This window comes from Solea solea, chromosome 7 (genome assembly GCF_958295425.1).
Source record: "Solea solea chromosome 7, fSolSol10.1, whole genome shotgun sequence".
Taxonomy (NCBI): domain Eukaryota; kingdom Metazoa; phylum Chordata; class Actinopteri; order Pleuronectiformes; family Soleidae; genus Solea; species Solea solea.
In genome coordinates, this window is record NC_081140.1 from 18,059,472 (window position 1) to 18,076,119 (window position 16,648).

Below are 16,648 nucleotides of genomic sequence, written 5' to 3' on the forward strand. Positions count from 1 at the left end.
TATAGTAAATCTTTGTGGAACAAAAAGAAAACATTGTCTCTAAAGCTTGTCTGCAGTCTTTGTGTCCGATGGTGAGATATTGTCCTGTTGTGTTGCCCACTGTCTCTGATCACCTTTTCTTCAGGACCAGTCTCTGTGGGCGTGTCTTGCGGCAATGTCTTTGGCAAACAGGGAGCTGACTACAGCAGAGATGGCCTATGCTGCCATTGGAGAGGTAAGAACATTAGTAAATGGCTAATTCAGTCGAGCACCCTGTTCTTTCACCAGGTCTTTCTACGCAACAGCGCACAGTTGAATTTACTTAAACAACAATGATTCTGGCAGAATTATGCCCTAGGGACCAATTATAAGCTACCTCATTCATCATCTCTTTTTTCCCCCCTCTCTCCTCTCCCTCTCTTCTTTTAGTTACCAAGAGTGCAGTACATCAAACGTATAAAGGAGCAGCCGTCCAAGGAGTCTTCTTTGGCCCACATGCTGTTGTTCAGTGGTCAGGTCAAGGAGGCTGAGGCCACTCTTTTACAAGCCGGCCTCATCTACCGTGCCATCCAAGTCAACATTGACCTTTTCAACTGGGAGAGGTACAACACAAGTGTGTCTGTGTGTGAAGTTGCACCTGGAGGGCGCAGGACAGTATTAGCTGTTTGGGGAGGGGAGGCTTTACACGACCTTGTAAAGGTTATTTTCAGGAAAAGGTTAAAAATGTGGGCTTGAGTGAGTGTTTGGAAGAAGCATGCTTGTCTTTACAGGATTAATGTGTATCTACATCATGTCATCTTGTATCCAGGGCACTAGAGTTGGCAGTCAAACACAAGACTCATGTGGACACCGTGTTGGCCTATAGAGAGAAGTTCCTCAAGAAATTTGCCAGAAAGGAGACCAATAAGAGATTCCTGCAGTATGCTGAAGGGGTAAGTGAGACCAGCTTATCTGCTTTACGTGATTACCGCAGTACTTTATTTAGGCTGCGACCACACAGGATCCATTTTTAGCAGTCTTTTTCTTAATTTTCTCAATGGATTTAGCTCTTGAGCTTTTAATACACTGCTTTCTCTCTGATTGGCTGAAGAAGAAAAATTCAGTCTGCAGAGAGGAAATTTGGCTTCTGTTATCCAGTCACATGCAGAGCTGAACCAAAAAAATAAAAAAAGCCCTAAATGATGACTTTATCATGTTATTCACCTCATTTAGCTGCCTTACATTTTCAGTCCCAAGCTCATCTGAACAAAGTAAAATTGCTCAACCAAGCTCAATTCATCTTGTCCTTCTGTCTCGCTGCCAGGTGGAGGTGGATTGGGAGAAAATCCAGGCGAAGATAGAGATGGAGTTGTCTAAAGAACGAGAGAAAGCCGCGAACGCCTCTGTGAGGAGCAGTGTGGCAGCTCGCCGTTAATGTGCAGGAGACTTTCCTCTGAAACACCAGCTTTTGTAAAAATGTTTTTTTTCCAATGGAATAACTTTTTTGTGATTTTTGTTGTTGATGTGTGATTGGGCTTCAGTGGATACAAACATTGTAACATTATTTATACACTGCGTCCTTCATCTGTCGAGCAATACTATCAGACCTGACTGAGGGAGAATGAGTACAATGGTAATGCAGGGTTGGGATGACAAGGTTTTACTGAGTTGTAGACTTCACCTCTGAATCATTTTGTGGGCGCTTCTTTGTGTTTTCAGTCATATTTTAACCTGTTTGACCCACTTTACTAGCGCAGTGTTGTTGTTGTTACCTGCTTCTGTCAAATCACCTCCTGTGTGCAGTGCAGAATTGTCACCAGGTGATGAGATCTAAGCACAGCTACTCAGAGAAGTACTGTACATAAAGAGTTGCTTGAATCTTCTCATTCTTCTTCTAATAATGTCAGCAGGCTGTACAGTGAGTGCTGTAATGTTGCTGCCCTCCACAGTTCAAAGTTCATAATCACAGTTGTCTTCTCATCCTCCCTCATCACAGTTCTCATCTGCACTCTCTTCTTGCTCTTGTTCTTGTTTTTGTTCTTCTTCTAATAATAATAATAATGCCGCCCTCCACAGTTCAAAGTTCTTGATCGGTTCTTGGTGGCATCAGAACTTTAATTTTAAAAAACGTAAAGGGAACATTTGGAGGTGTGAAAACTTTGAATGTAGAATATATCATGTCCACACTATTACAGTATAAACTTGCTTTGAAATATAAAACATTTGCAAATTTTTACACGACATCCCATTGCTGTGGGTCACTGATTTAACTGTCCATAGTATCATGAACTCAAAAAGAAATTCAGTAAATCAAGCTCAAGATTAAGTCTTATCTTTTTTTTTTTTTCCCATTTGTCAAAAGTAACTTAGTATGTTCAGTCATGCACAAACATATTGCTTGTTTTTGTTTCTGATGTTTGTTTTATATCAAGATATATTTTTACAGTTGATGTGTTTTACATATATATTCAAATGCCTTCTGTAAAGAATCTCAACTAATAAAACAGAAATTCTGAGTATGTAAGTTATATTCTGTTATATTGCTGTCCCTGTTCTTCATGTTTCTCTAATCACTTGATTCGTCACTGAATTTAATCCGAAGTCAGCTTTAAAATCAGATTGTATTTCTGGATGTCTGCGTTTTTACAGACTAATGTTTCTGTGTGAACCTCTGTGTGAGTTATTATTGTATTTCCTTTTCTGCTGAGGTATGAAACCAACTGCTTGCCATGCAGCTCCACCCCCTGGTTGGCAGAAGACCAGTGCATCAGCAGACCTTCATCTGTCCTGTGTTGTGGACCAAGAGGGAGGACTTAGGAAGAAGATCTTACGGCGAGACCGTTTCACAATGGTGTGAACAGACGGAGTGAAACGTGATTGGCGTGATCCCTGAAACTGTGAGTGGCCACAGATGCCGAAAATGTTACAGAAACAGAAAGAAATGACAAAATCACTCTCTTCATTTTTCCTGAACATATCTCAGCCACTTCTAATCTTTCTTAGACCTCATCTTCCTCACATTTTATTCCCCTTTCATCCTCTTTCTTACTAAGCCTATACCCACAGTGTGATAAAGCATTATTCGTCCAGGCCTTATACACCCCTCATCTATGAAAAGACTTTTCAGCGGGGAGTCAGATTTCACATGCATTACTGCAGATCGTCGACCACACACGGCAGATGAGAATAGGAATTTGTATCAGAGTGGTGTTCTGTATTATTAAGCCTCGTAACAATCCCTCTTGAACATTTTAATGCGTATTAACCCCATTCTTACAATGAGAAATGAAATATTATTAGTTTAAAAGTAGATTATTCAACCTATAAGTTGTATTCCTGCTTAGTTTTGCACTTTACATCACATAATTTAAGCCTTTTTTTCCACATGTTAATTATCAGTGATGACTACTGAACTGACTACTGTATATTCTTCTTAATTTTGAAGCTACAAAACACCAAATTGACTTGGCTGTAATTGCACACTCAAAGTTCTCATATTTGAAATTGATGGCCAGCCCCCCCCCAAATGCAACTGTTGGACATAATGCAGAATTAATGAGAAAGATAATGGTCATTGATTTGACCTTTAAAGTTGAACTGTTGTTTGGTCCAGTGGGCAATATAATATCTGGATCAGTGACGCAGATTCTGACGTTGACAAATCCATTTTGTGTGCGTGTGCGTGTTTGTACTGTATTTGTTCCTGTGTTTATCCTTGTGTGGTTTTCTGTTTGTCTCTGTGAGCTATAAGTTTCTGCACATACAGTCGATGTTTTGAAACCTTAATATGTTGGGTTTTGGGAAAAGAACACCGACTAGTGTATACTCTCCTTTGTCATGTCCTCGCTTTATGTTTCTGATTCGGAGAGTGACAAGCAATATTCACACCTAACACATTCACATGCTTCATCCATGCATTTTGGGGTCACATGATCCACCTCATCCTCCCATCAGTGGAGGTTTTAAACATAGATTTAATGCGTTCAAGTGCAAAATCCACCCTCCCGCAAAATGTCCCTCTGGAAGGCAAAGCCATCAGTGCTGCTGCATCTGGCAGTGTTGGATTACACGAGCCACCACAGTCACCCTGAGACCTCTGGTCTGAGGAGCGTTCGAGGAGCTTGATGTTTCTCTTTGTTACGTCTGTAGTTTTGCATATGCCGATGCGTTGCAAGCTGCCTCCTCTGTGTTTTAATCACAAAACATTAGAAAATAGTTTTTAAGTTTAAATCATTGTGGTCAATAGGACAACTTTGATATGCTGATATTGTCGCAGTGAGGGTACACTCTTGTCTTTCTGACAGTATGGAGCTTCTCAGATTGATAGGTTGTGTGGATTTTGAAAGGTTGACGTCACTGTTTTGTGTTTGGCACATGCTTGTGCTTTTGCTTAAGTTGTAAATGATGTTGAATTTCCACGTCAGGTCTTGCCAGTAAATTACTTGATTGTTGATTAGTCATTTGATTACGATTTAAAGCCATATTTCTATAAATTAATACATAATCGTCTCACCCAGCCTTGAAAATATAAGTGTGACTGGAACTGAGCCTGTCTGTTACAGTGGCTGGATATGATGTCACCTTGGGCTTGAAGAATCTATAATGATGAGCAGTTTTCAAGAGCTTTTTAGGCCAACCAATATACCAGTGGTTGAAGCCTGCTGCATGTGTGTGTGTAATTTCCTCAGAATATTACATTTCTGCTTATTAAAATGAAAGCAGCATGGTTTAAAGTTGACTGGTGAAGTATTTAAAATGATATTCAACACTCTCAGCCCTCGTAAGGGGTCACTGAGGTTACTGAGGAAAAAAAAATCTTCCCTTTGGATGCAAATTCAACAAAGAATAAATAAAGTTCAGGAGATCTCATAAATTCAGCAGAATATTTTAGCAGTAAGAAGAAGAAAGGACGAGGATTTTGACAAAAGGAAAACTGTTTCACGGTGCCACCAAAAATTGCAGTGCTGAAATAACACTTAATGCGATTGTATAGCGGAGCCACATTATCTGTCTCCAACACAAAGAGCCTCAATTTCAACGCCCTCCCTTATATTTAATAACCTCCTTCACTTAACCCAAGCGGTCATTTGCATCCCAAAGGCCAATAATCCCCTATAATCTAACAAAACACGTAGATTTTCTCAGCCTCCTTCTTTATTCTTGACATTCAGGATTATAATTGCACTTGAGTTTGTGTCTCTGCAGCAGGATCATTACCCTGGTGGTATTAAAATAAGAATGCTATATTGTCTCTGCAGCTTTTGTTATTGTTTTTTCCCGTCACACAGAGTTCCGTGATGTCCTTGCAGGGCTGTGTTGCGGTGCGGGCGCCTCCAGCAGGACATCCCGCCTCTGGTCTGCAGCCCTCGGTCCCGCAGCTGTCCCCCTGCTGTCCACATCGCATGGTCCGCACCGCTCAGCCTCCGACAGCAAGTTGTCATCGGATCGGTCTCTGTGCATCTCCTGCATGCTCTCCTCGTACGTGGGTAAGTATTTCACCTCGTCATAAGATGGCAGACTCGGGGAGGTGAAGTCCCCGAGGCTGTACTCTGGGTAGCGGTCCAGCAGGGAGTCCTGGGACGCTGACGCGTGTCCGTTAAAGAGGGAGGGCTCCTCGCCGCGGTCGTTGTGCGGGTGCCGGCGGGGCCGCGGGCAGATGATCCGCTGGATGAAGTAGCCCATGGCAAAGAGCAGGAGCAGGATCAGGATTCCCGACAGCTTCCGCGTAAACCAGCCCACGTTGTCAAAAAAAATATGGATGGGGAGTTTGCAGCAGCGCACCGCGGTGCCGGCGCTGCCGTTGCTGGCCACGACGGGCGGGCAGCACTGCTGGCCGTCGCCGCACTGGACCTCCCCGCAGCTCCGGAGCGCAGCACAAGCGGAGACCAGACAAGCCGATAGCAGGGTGCCAGTGGTTCCGCTCGTTGTCCTGCCGCCGCCCGGCAGACGGGGCATCATGTCTCCTGGATCTTCCGGGATTTTAAGTACTGCACGTTGCGTCTCCCATGCGTGTGATGTTGTAATGTCCAAGTGTGGCAAGGTGCGATTGAGGCAGATCTCCCTTTGTGTCCAGCTGTGCACGAATCATGTGCTCTCATACTGTAGCCACTGCAGCGCAGAGCGGGACAGCAGGTGAGGGACGACCTGTCCGTCTGTCCCTCTGTCTGTCTGTCTGCCTGCCTGCCTGCCTGCTGTGCGCACGGCCGGGAGCAACATCAGTGTGTAATGGACATCATTGAATAATCTTGCATCATTGTTACATGAACACATTTGTATCACTTTCCGCCACTGTGTTGTGGTCAAGTCCCACCAAAGAAAAAGTCAGTGTCAAGTCCCACCAAAGAAAAGTATGAGTTACTGAACTCACAAGTCACTGAACAAAAGTTCAGAGTCACCAGAGCAAAGTCCAAGTCTGGTCTCCAGTGTCTCCACTAGAGAAACCAAAGAAAAACCATGAAGTGCAAAGTGTTTGAGTCTGAGTCACCAAGTTCAGTCCGGAGACCCCAGTGATTCAGTCAGAGTCTAAGTCACCAATGAGTCCAGTTTGAGTTTCTAAAGGAAAGTCAGTGTTGTGTCACCAACATCTGAGTCCAGTCCCCAGTGCTCCAAGTCACTTATTAAAAGTTAAGAGTCCATGTCAAGAGTCAGAGTCACCGAAGAAACATCTGAGTAAAATACAATTCAATCTCCAGTGTTTCCAAGTCAAAGTCATCAAGGTTAAGTCATGAGGCCAAGTTGAGTCATTTAATACGACGACCATCAACCAACCAAAGTTGTTATGGGTCTCTCACATCAGCTGAAGTACGAACATGGACTCAAACACCAAAGAAATGGAAGAAAATGAGTCTGAGTTGAGTTTCAGTCATGCTTCCAATGTCCTTATAAAACTGCAATCCACTGACACAGTCCACGTCTGATAGCAGTGTCACAACTATTTCATTCCCCCAAGTGCAACATTTACTGCAGGTATAGAATTACTAGAGAAGCATGTACACATAGGAAAATACATTTACTCGAGTATTATATAATTTTGAGGTACTTGAAACCTGAATTTCAATTCAATTCTACTTTATACTTGAGATGTGATACGATTTGACATAATAAGCCTTTATTTCAGAGAAGGGAAATTATTCTTAGGCATAGAGGCTTCCATATGAGAAATCATACACATATGAAGGGCATAAATAAATGACATGAGTGCATTCAGGTTCATGTAACACAGTCGCTCAGCTCACTTCCTGCTCAACTCTGGAATTTAGAATGATATAATGTTGTTTTTAGAACTGTTAAGGTATCTCCTCCTGCATTTAATTTGGACCCTGATAGCATCTTCATACCTGATAGGAGCAGTTTGTGAGTACAAGAAATGTAAACGGTTAATAATGATCTTCCTTGCCCCACGACAGTCTTTTCAGATAGGTTTTTGATGCTCCCTCACTCACGTTACATTCATTGCTGCACATCCATTCATCTTCTACGGGTTTACCCTAGGACTTAGGACATAGGGTGAAAGGCTGGCACACCCTGTACAAGTCGCCAGTCCATCACAGTGACAAATAGAGACATCCAGTCTCACATCTACAGTCAATTTACAGTGTCCAATTAACCTTATCCCCAAATCTGCATGTTTTCAGCCTGTGGGAGGAAAACCCACACGGGGAGATTGCTGCACATACACGATCAATCTACACTTAACATTTTTTAACCATATAGGGCCACATGTAAACCTTCTCAGCCGCACACACACACAAGAGAGGGAGAACTACCAATGTTAAATATCGCACAGATGTCCTACCAAATAGTGCACACACACACACACACACACACACGTCGGCCAAGATGTCTGCCACATTTGCATCCAAACGATAATCTTAACTATTGCACAGATGTCACACCCGTTGCACGTTCCCCCTCTCAACCATGTGGCACAGATTACCACTGAGATATTGCACATCCCTCAAGAAAAACCTGGGTATCACGCATTACACTTGTCCTCACACCTGTGCACCCTTACACACACACACACACAGAGGCAGACAGACATATATCGTTATCTTATACAACAGTTTGATCGAGCGTAGATTAAAAGAGAGTTGATACCTGTCTGACTTACAGTTTGATAACCTTTATCTTCTGCCTGATTGCATCGGCTCATACTCACCATGCAGGATGTGGTTTGGATCACAGGTGATTTAAAAGCACTGGCCTCCGTCTGTCTGACTGTCTCCTCCATTCTCACTGATGCCTTCAGTGGAGTTAGTGATGGCCTTTTAATGAAGTTACCAAACCCTCTTACTTTCTAAGAGGGGGATATTTTTTCTTATGATTGGACGGCTTTAGTTTGGTTTCAAGTATTATTTTAAGATTAAGATTAGAAAACACCTTAAAAGCCTTAAAAATACAATACACCCCCCCCCCCCCCCCCCCCCCCCACACACACACACACACACACACACTTTGTTTCCGACTAATTAGTTCAAACAGCCACATGCTGCTTAATTCTTATGATGTCATATAATAGTCAGAGGGAGCAAACTTCTTCTTTAATACTTAAACTACATTTTGCTGCTAATACTTTCTGTACTTTTACCTGGAATGAAGTATTTTTCAATTGCTCTATTTATTTGTTACTTTTACTTAGATTAGCAGATCTTGATACATCTCATAAACTATAATCTGGTGTTTTTGCTGTACTGGTGGAAGGGTTGTTGCAGAGTAGCAACATATAAGTACTCAGTTACACAAAATGTAATGTTTCGCTTGTGCTGGAAATATTCTTTATGGGTCTTAAAGTTATATATAAGGTTATTAGATAATTGTTGCTGGTTCATTTTGAGTTACTGTACTGATGTAGTCAATTCTGGTGGAGCTAATTATGATTTTAAATGCCAGGCAGTAGTTGAGGTTGAAAAAATTGTAAATATAAGTGTACCTCCACCTGATTATATACTCAACATTGTTCTTTTATTGCCCCAGGAGTTATTTGTATCAGGAGTTTGGTCAGTTCTATAGAGTCCACCATTTTAGACCAGAATGTTTTTACAAAAGCTCACAATGGACAAACTAAACATCTTTTTAGTTTTGATGCTAATGGAAGGATACAGATGTTCTCCAGTGTATACTTGGAAGGGAAGGGTGAATGAGGGTTATTCAGCTCAAACATGCAGCTTTATCAATAAATATTGCAAATTATTTTACACACTGTATCTTTAAATCTGTCACAGCGCCTCAAACTCTTCATGGCAAATGATTAAAATAGCATTTTTGTAGTATTTATGTACGCATGTGTAGGAACAGTGGAGTAAAATAGCTTCTCTCCATCTAAGGCTACAACAAAAAAAGAGAGCAGTTGAGTTCAGTAAACTTAAACGTGTACATAAAGTACAGAATTCTTCATGGCAGTTTTCCAGTGGAGACCCGGAACCCTCTGAAGGATCTTTGAAAGTCCCCAGGGTCCACTTGATGATCATCGTCCCCAAAAGGCAAGAGTGTGCTTTAAATCCACTAATTTACTGAAGTTTGTGCATGTACACAATGAAAAATGTAACAAATGCCCTTGACATAAGGCGCCAACAGATCTATCCCCTTCATAAAAAATGAATAGTTGGTGCAGTGTGGGCTGTAATGGGCCCCATTAGAAGAGTGTCTGGATTCACATTAGTCCTGCCGCATCCTAGAGAACCATGTGTCTGCAGCCCAGAAGAACATAACCATAAAACTAAATCTCCACTTTAAACGATAGTCTCCTCGCCCACAGTGTTAATTTACACTAAAGCTGTCCCTTTGGATAACGTCCAAGAATGACAGATAGCAGTAAGCTGGTCCACAAGTACTGAATATTAACTGAATAATTAAACCAGTCTGCATCCTCGGTTGTCTCGCAATGAATCAATGACGGACTGTATAAGTCGTTTTCTGCAGTGGTTGTTACATAGATTGAACAAGGTCACTTTTCAGAGCCATATTTCCTCATATGATCTGAAAGGATTATGACTTCTTCTCCTCAGTGAGCAGGATTTATGACGTTGAGACAGAACAGAGAAGCCTACAGCCTGTAACAATATTTAAAAAAAAAGGGGGGCCTTAGTGATGAGATACAGCCTTGACAATCTTTGCCAGGTCATCACGGTGTTAATCATGTAGTGAACCCTTATTGCTCCAAATGTCTTCATGTCACTAATAGCCTCTGTGTAGTCCTTTCCTCCCTAAACAAGGCCTAATGCACTATTTAACAAATGTAATTACTGGCGCATTATGACGTGAAATTCAGTAGAAGGGCTGCATGATGCAGCCTAATTTATGCAGCATCACATTTCGCAGGGCCCCTCTAACCAAATAAACAAATACACAATCAATAAGCTGTGGGTCTTGGCTCTGAGTGTTGAGTCCAGAAAACACTGAGTTCGCTCCATATTTGCGAGGATTTTTCCCAGCACTTGTGCTTTTCTGCTACTCACAGGGCTACTATTGACCTGTAAAACGGAAAAAGCTATTTTGGAGCACAGCGTTTCACTCTCTACAGTGTCTGCGAAGCAGGGACTAACAACATGGAGGGAAAAACTTGACACCGCTGAGCGTTTAAATTACACAACGCAGCGATGATGATGAGATAATATTGCAGTATTTACACCGTTTCGCCGATCTCAAGGATTTGATGACAGTGTATTTTTAAAAAAGAAATTCCCTTCATTTGGCTTTTGTTTTTCCTTCTTTCTTATTTTCTCTTTCTCAAGTCTGTTTCTAATCCACCACATCCTGCCTCTTTTCCCCCCTCTCTTCCCCTGAAATACACCACAAAGTGCTGTTCTTGTGTGTGAGTAAGATTAATTGAATTGAATGAACACACCCCCCCCCCCCACCCCCTCCATACATACACTTTCTCGTTGTCTGTCCATGTAGGAGCAGCTTTCAGGAAACACATCAAACTAATTGGAGAGCAACTGCATCCCACAGGAAACGGCATATTTTTTTCCTTGCGTTGGACATTTACAGAACGTTTCTGTGCTCTATCAGGTGCAATGACGTCTGTGAGCCTCTGCGGTGCACGAGCATGGATCTACACACTTAGGCTGAGAAAAGAGGATTGAGGTTAAACAGCGACAAGTTTACACACAGACAATCTGTGAACAGCAGCAACACAAAGCCAGCTTTGCTCACTTAACCCAATAATCAGAAGATGTAGCCTCTTGTTTGGCTGACAATTAAAGTGATAACACACTGACTGTGCTAAAATGTCGTGTATGGCTGCTTCCATTAATCTAGCATAAAGGTCTCTTGTGTTGTGCTTAATAATTTAGTCTTATGGGGTCCATTAGTTCTGTGCAATGATGAATGGTAGCGTTCATTTTCATCTGTCAGAGACACTGATGTACGGACCGCCCAGCGCTCAATGTCACGATTATTACGCTTGCATTAATTATGAAACAAAGGCAGCCTTGTCAGGCTGCAGGCTTTGTTAATGGACCCACTGATCGCTCTCGGTTTCTCTTTGTTTGCACCAGAGCAGAAGTCACAACCTCAGGGTCACGGCCTCGAGACCAAGCTCAGCCTCTCCAGCCAGCGAGTGTACTACAGTATCACAGCCGCTGTGTTTTGGAGTCCACACTGAGCTCATGGAATCTCATGGGTTGTGGGCATGGATTTGTCTGACCGTCTAAAACAAGTGTTTTGTTTAATTTGCGTGTAACTGCTGTGTTTGTGTGCAGTTTTTAGACCCACGACTGCAGGATGCGTGCGTGGGTGTCGTCAGCGCCTGTGTATTCCCATCAGCTTGAATTCTAATAAAAAGCAGGGCCTGCCGTCAGTGTAGATTGTGTGAATCCACAGAGTCCCACACCACAGCTATTTCACACCCACGTACTTCCTCTAATCTTATCGCTCAGCTGGGCTGAGCAGCTCAGGGTCTATAAGTCTACAGGACTGTGCGTGTGTTGAGAGTACAGGGCAACTATATTTGTCTCTCCGTTTGTTTGTGTGGGTGTCTTTGTGAAGTTTGACGCATTTCTTTTTCCCGATTTATGTATTCTGTGGAGCGAATGTGGTGGAGAGGGAGGCGAGAATGAAGGACATGTAGCGCTGGCCATGGAATACACTTCAGAGTGTAGATAGATAGTTAGACACTTTCAAACTCACAACGTGACAATAACATGCTTTTTGTCAGATCTCGACTCAACAAGTGTTGCAGATGTTCACTTCTAATAAATATGTTTGAAAGAAAGTTTGCCTTGATGCAGCTTGTTCTCCCAGCATTGTTTTCTTTGGCTCGGAGATTAATCAAAATCCTGTGTACATTTGAGAGGAAACACTTAAAAACTTGTTCTCTGTTGTTGGCCATTTTTTTTTTGAGAGAGAGGGGTCAAATCCACTCTATGTCTTTGGAGGAATCACTCTCTGTGCTCTTAATAAATCTGACGAGTCGAGAGCTGTTTGTGCTGAGCTGCGCTCTTTTTGATTTTGCGCTGAATAACCATATACAGTTGGCTTCGCGATGATCTTAAGCCATAATACGCTGCTATTATTTATACCGTTTTAATGGGTAATTGCACTAAGTGATTTGACTCAGCATCGTTGCTTTCTTTTCAAATGAGAACATGATGTTGCCAGGAAACATTTTATACATATGCTGTAGATCAACTCCCATCTCTTTAGTCCTTTGGAAAAAATTGCTGCCCCTTCACGCTGCTTAGACCATCAAGACATGAGTGTCTTTAAAGATATATCTATATTAATATTAGTAGAGGAATTAATAGTGTTCTGTTGTTTTTCTGTTGCATTAAGCGGAGTCTGATTTGTTACTTTGCTGATAGGGTAAAACACAGTGACATTTGTGTAGCTGCACAATTATAGCCACTAAGTGACACTTTACATTGTCTCTCAACTTTTAGATGCAGACACCTTAATGTCACACGGCTAATGACATCCCCAAACCGGCCCAAACGAGAGGAACAACCACTTTCTCCCTCTGAGATAACCTGTCTACCAAAACCCGCCTGCAGGTGACTCAGATCCTGGGTCTCACACACATACAGTAAACACTCCCACCAGACACCAAACACCAAACACCTGGAGGTTAAATATAGGACAAAGTTTTCCCATTCCCACATGTTTTGAGCGGAGGCAGAGGCAGGGGATTTTTGACCCCCTGCCTCCGCACTACTCCGCTGAGTCACTCTAAAAGGAAAGAGAGTGTGTGCGTGTGTGTGTGTGTGTGTGTGTCTGTGTCGCAGAAGGTGAACATACCACGGCCTCCAGTTGTGTCCCTCCCACCAAACGCCCACATCACATCCAAGTGCTCGTCCTTCTGTGGTGCTGGAGTTTCCTGAGGGCTCTGAAATAAGGATTTGACAGCACAGCGAGAAAGCAGGACTTAAAAAACATAAAAGGACAAAGACAAGAAAATAAATGCTTATGGACTGGGAATAGAATACTTACGAAAGTGAAGGGTTAGTTTAAGACTTACAAGAGCTTAAACTGATGTGACAGGAGGGTCCACAGTGTAGACATTGCCTTAATTGTGGCCTCTATTCCTCTGTCGCATCCCAGCATCCAGACAGGACATCTGCTGATATAAAACTGTGTAGCAATAAAGCCCAACCCCATCTGGTGATAAGGGACAATGTAATTGTCCCGGGATTTTTTTGTAAGACTGTGTAGGTGTCAAATCCAAACACTGACCATATCAAGGACAGATGTGCCAAGAAAACATGGAAAATACACAGAATCTGTGTGTGAACTAATATGACTTTAGTTTGAGTTGAACAGACATTGTTTATATTTAAAAGGTTTTCATTAAAAACTTCATGTACTCTTTGGTAGATCCATCATTAATGGAAGATGTTATACAGAGAGGTCACTCATGTTCACAAACCTCTAATTTAGCTCGTCAATACCAATAGACATGTGATGCTGTCGAAAAAATATGAGGACACGTTTATTTCACACAGGACAATATTGGGAACACTGGTTTTAAATGGACCACCTTTGCCATGTAAGCAAACCTAGGAAAGATAATGTGAATAAATCAGTTTATCCAGACATATAAATATGAAACAGGAGCAGTTTGAATAACGAACTATGCTGAAAAAAACAACAATAAGATAACAGAGGAGAAACAAGCACAGGCCACAGAGTGGAGTAACAGGTCCCAGTAAATCCAATCACAATACATACACTGCTTTTGTGTCCTCATATAGGTGAGGTCAACCTATCGATTGCACTGGAAAAGAATTTTGACATCTGCCAACCCTTAGGCCCTATGCATTATACATAATGGTGGTACAAGGTTGAGTGACGCTGCCACTGAAATCGATCTCCAGAGCCTCTCTCTCTCTCTCCTGTTTTCTCTCTGCAAACGTGTTGCTCTGAATTGTCTTGTGTTCATCTCTCTCTCTCTCTCTCTCTCTCTCTCTCTCTCTCTCTCTCTCTCTCTCTCTCGCTCTCTCTCCATCATCATCTTCTCGCAGGGTCTACAGCAGTGGATGCGGGCGAGACTTTTGTGACGATGTGATGAGTACAGCAACATGAAAGAGCAGTGAAATTGAAAGTATGTGTGTGTGTGCGTGAGAGAGAATACATATATGTTATAGGTTTTCTTTCTCCCTGACTGTCTTCATACTGTATGTGCTGTGCAAGTGTGTGTTGGATAATGAGTCTGCACAATGAGGGCTCATATTAACCCTCAAGGGTGTGTGACATCATCATTTCCAAACAGGTTTGTCGATATAAAAAAAAGCTTAGTCATAACACACACACACAGGTTTGGTTTCGACACTTACTCTGACCTTATCCATAATAATTACTACTGATCTAATCTGACCCCTGACCCCTGACCTTAACCTAACCCTGACCTCAGCCTAACTTTAAATAAAACATGTCTTCACCTTAAAATCTCATCTTTTATGTTATGGGGACTTGATTTTTGTCAAGTCCCCATAATGCTGTGCCAACAGATTTAGGTCCCCACAACATAAGGAATACCAGGTACACACACACACACACACACACAAACAGGGCAATAAATAAGACGAACTGAGCCACAAAAGTCAGTTGACCTCTCCAACGAACTGTTCTAAAAATAGATCTATAGCTAGATAGGGTTCTATAAAATATATATTATAAACCATATAATATGACATGACACAGATGTAGAGAGGAAGCACACAGTGAAGAGTCTTTTTAAGTCTTCATGTCTATAGGGCGGAAGATTTGAAGTGAATTTAAGTGCAAAGTCAAATAACCAGTCTTTCCAGTCTGTAAATGCTTACTGTTCTTATTGCAACAGCAACAAAACCATGAGCGTGTGCTTCTTTTATCATTCGGAAACACTGCAGTGACTGGTGTCTAATTTCAAACTAAAATGCACAGATAGATGAACGTTTGGTCTCACCTTTTAGATCAAACACTAAAATGTGTAAGAGAATTTACATGCAATCCCTAAATCACTGGTCTGTCACTGCATTTATGATTCTGTCAGTTTGGTTCTCTCATGTCTGTCTGTTATTGTTTTATTCAAATTTGGCCGAGTTGTCCTTGTTGATGTGTGTGTGTGTGTGTGTGTGTGTTGATGTGTGTTTGTTGCTGCTGCCTCTTGGCCAGGACGCCCTTGGACAAGAGATTTGCAATCTCAGTGGGATTATCCTGGTAAAATAAAGGTTAAACATTAATAATAAAAACATATATATATCTTGAGCAATATCTCACTGTCTACACGATGGTTTCGCATAAACTTGAATAAACCTTCATGTTTCTCAGAGGACGATCTCGTGTGAGGTCTATCCAGACCCTTGTCCAAATAAATAAATAAATAAAAACATTTCTGTGATGTATCTTTTGTCCCTGGCTGGTTGAGCAATACATTTTCCATGATGCATACACTGTTTATTTAAAAGCTACTTAGCTTCTCCTTATTTGTGCAGCACGTTGGTCAATTGAGGTTATTTTGAAATGTGCTATAGAAATAAACTTTGCTTCATTTTTGTCCCCCTAGTGCCATCATCCTGTCGGCGTTTGTGCTCGTGAGTAAAATACTTTTGATGATGCTCTGTTCATGTGTTCATGTGTTCATGTTCTCTTCTTCTTCTCTTCTTCTCTTGAATTGGCATAACTTAACTTTAACCCCCATCATAAGATCAAACCTTTATTTGTACACTTTGGCAAACAGACACGTACATGCATATAGGTACAGCCTGCAGATTCTTATTCCTGCTAAATGTTTATTGATCCCAGGTCTTTTCTCTTGAAAGCCAATATTTTTTTTGCAACTCAAGCTCAAATTATTCCCAATAGTAAGCATCATTTCACCAATTTCATATTGCATTTTCATTTTGTTTACCCCAGTCAGCCTTTTCACAAAAACACTTTGTCACCTTATCCTCTCCTCTCTCCCACCCTCTTCTCTTTTCCCCTCCACCCTTTGATCCACTGCTCTCACTTTATCTCCTCTCATTTCCTGTGGTATTGGGGATATTGTCTCGCCACTGAGTCTCATCTGTGTGCCGTCTCCCCTTGCACACTGGAGCTGATCTCTCCCTTTAGACTCTGAGACTTGGATAAGGTTCCTGTTTGTCTCAGGCGTCTCTCTCTCTCTCACTCTCTCTCCTCTCAAACTACACATCCATCTGTAAAAGACTGACAGGTGGATGGAGAGAGGAGAAAGGGAACAGATCAATGTGTGGAAGATCAATAGGAAAGC

The 16,648-nt window shown here is 41.9% G+C and overlaps 2 protein-coding genes across 2 annotated transcripts in view; one reads left to right on the forward strand and one right to left on the reverse strand.

Moving 5' to 3' along the window:
• Nucleotides 1-2,476, forward strand: part of ift80 (intraflagellar transport 80 homolog (Chlamydomonas)) — a 38,202-nt gene extending 35,726 nt beyond the window's left edge. Inside the window, exons 17-20 of the mRNA XM_058633040.1 lie at nt 125-214; nt 409-581; nt 788-911; nt 1,283-2,476. Coding sequence (XP_058489023.1) covers nt 125-214; nt 409-581; nt 788-911; nt 1,283-1,393 — 498 coding nt within the window. The 3' untranslated portion in view covers nt 1,394-2,476. The remainder of the gene's footprint in view (nt 1-124; nt 215-408; nt 582-787; nt 912-1,282) is intronic.
• A 2,618-nt stretch (nt 2,477-5,094) lies between these two features.
• LOC131462154 (uncharacterized membrane protein C3orf80 homolog) lies at nt 5,095-6,392 on the reverse strand. The gene has a single exon (XM_058633143.1). The coding sequence runs from the start codon at nt 5,914-5,916 to the stop codon at nt 5,239-5,241; it is 678 nt and encodes a 225-aa protein (XP_058489126.1). The 5' UTR covers nt 5,917-6,392; the 3' UTR covers nt 5,095-5,238.
• Between the last annotated feature and the right edge of the window lie 10,256 nt (nt 6,393-16,648).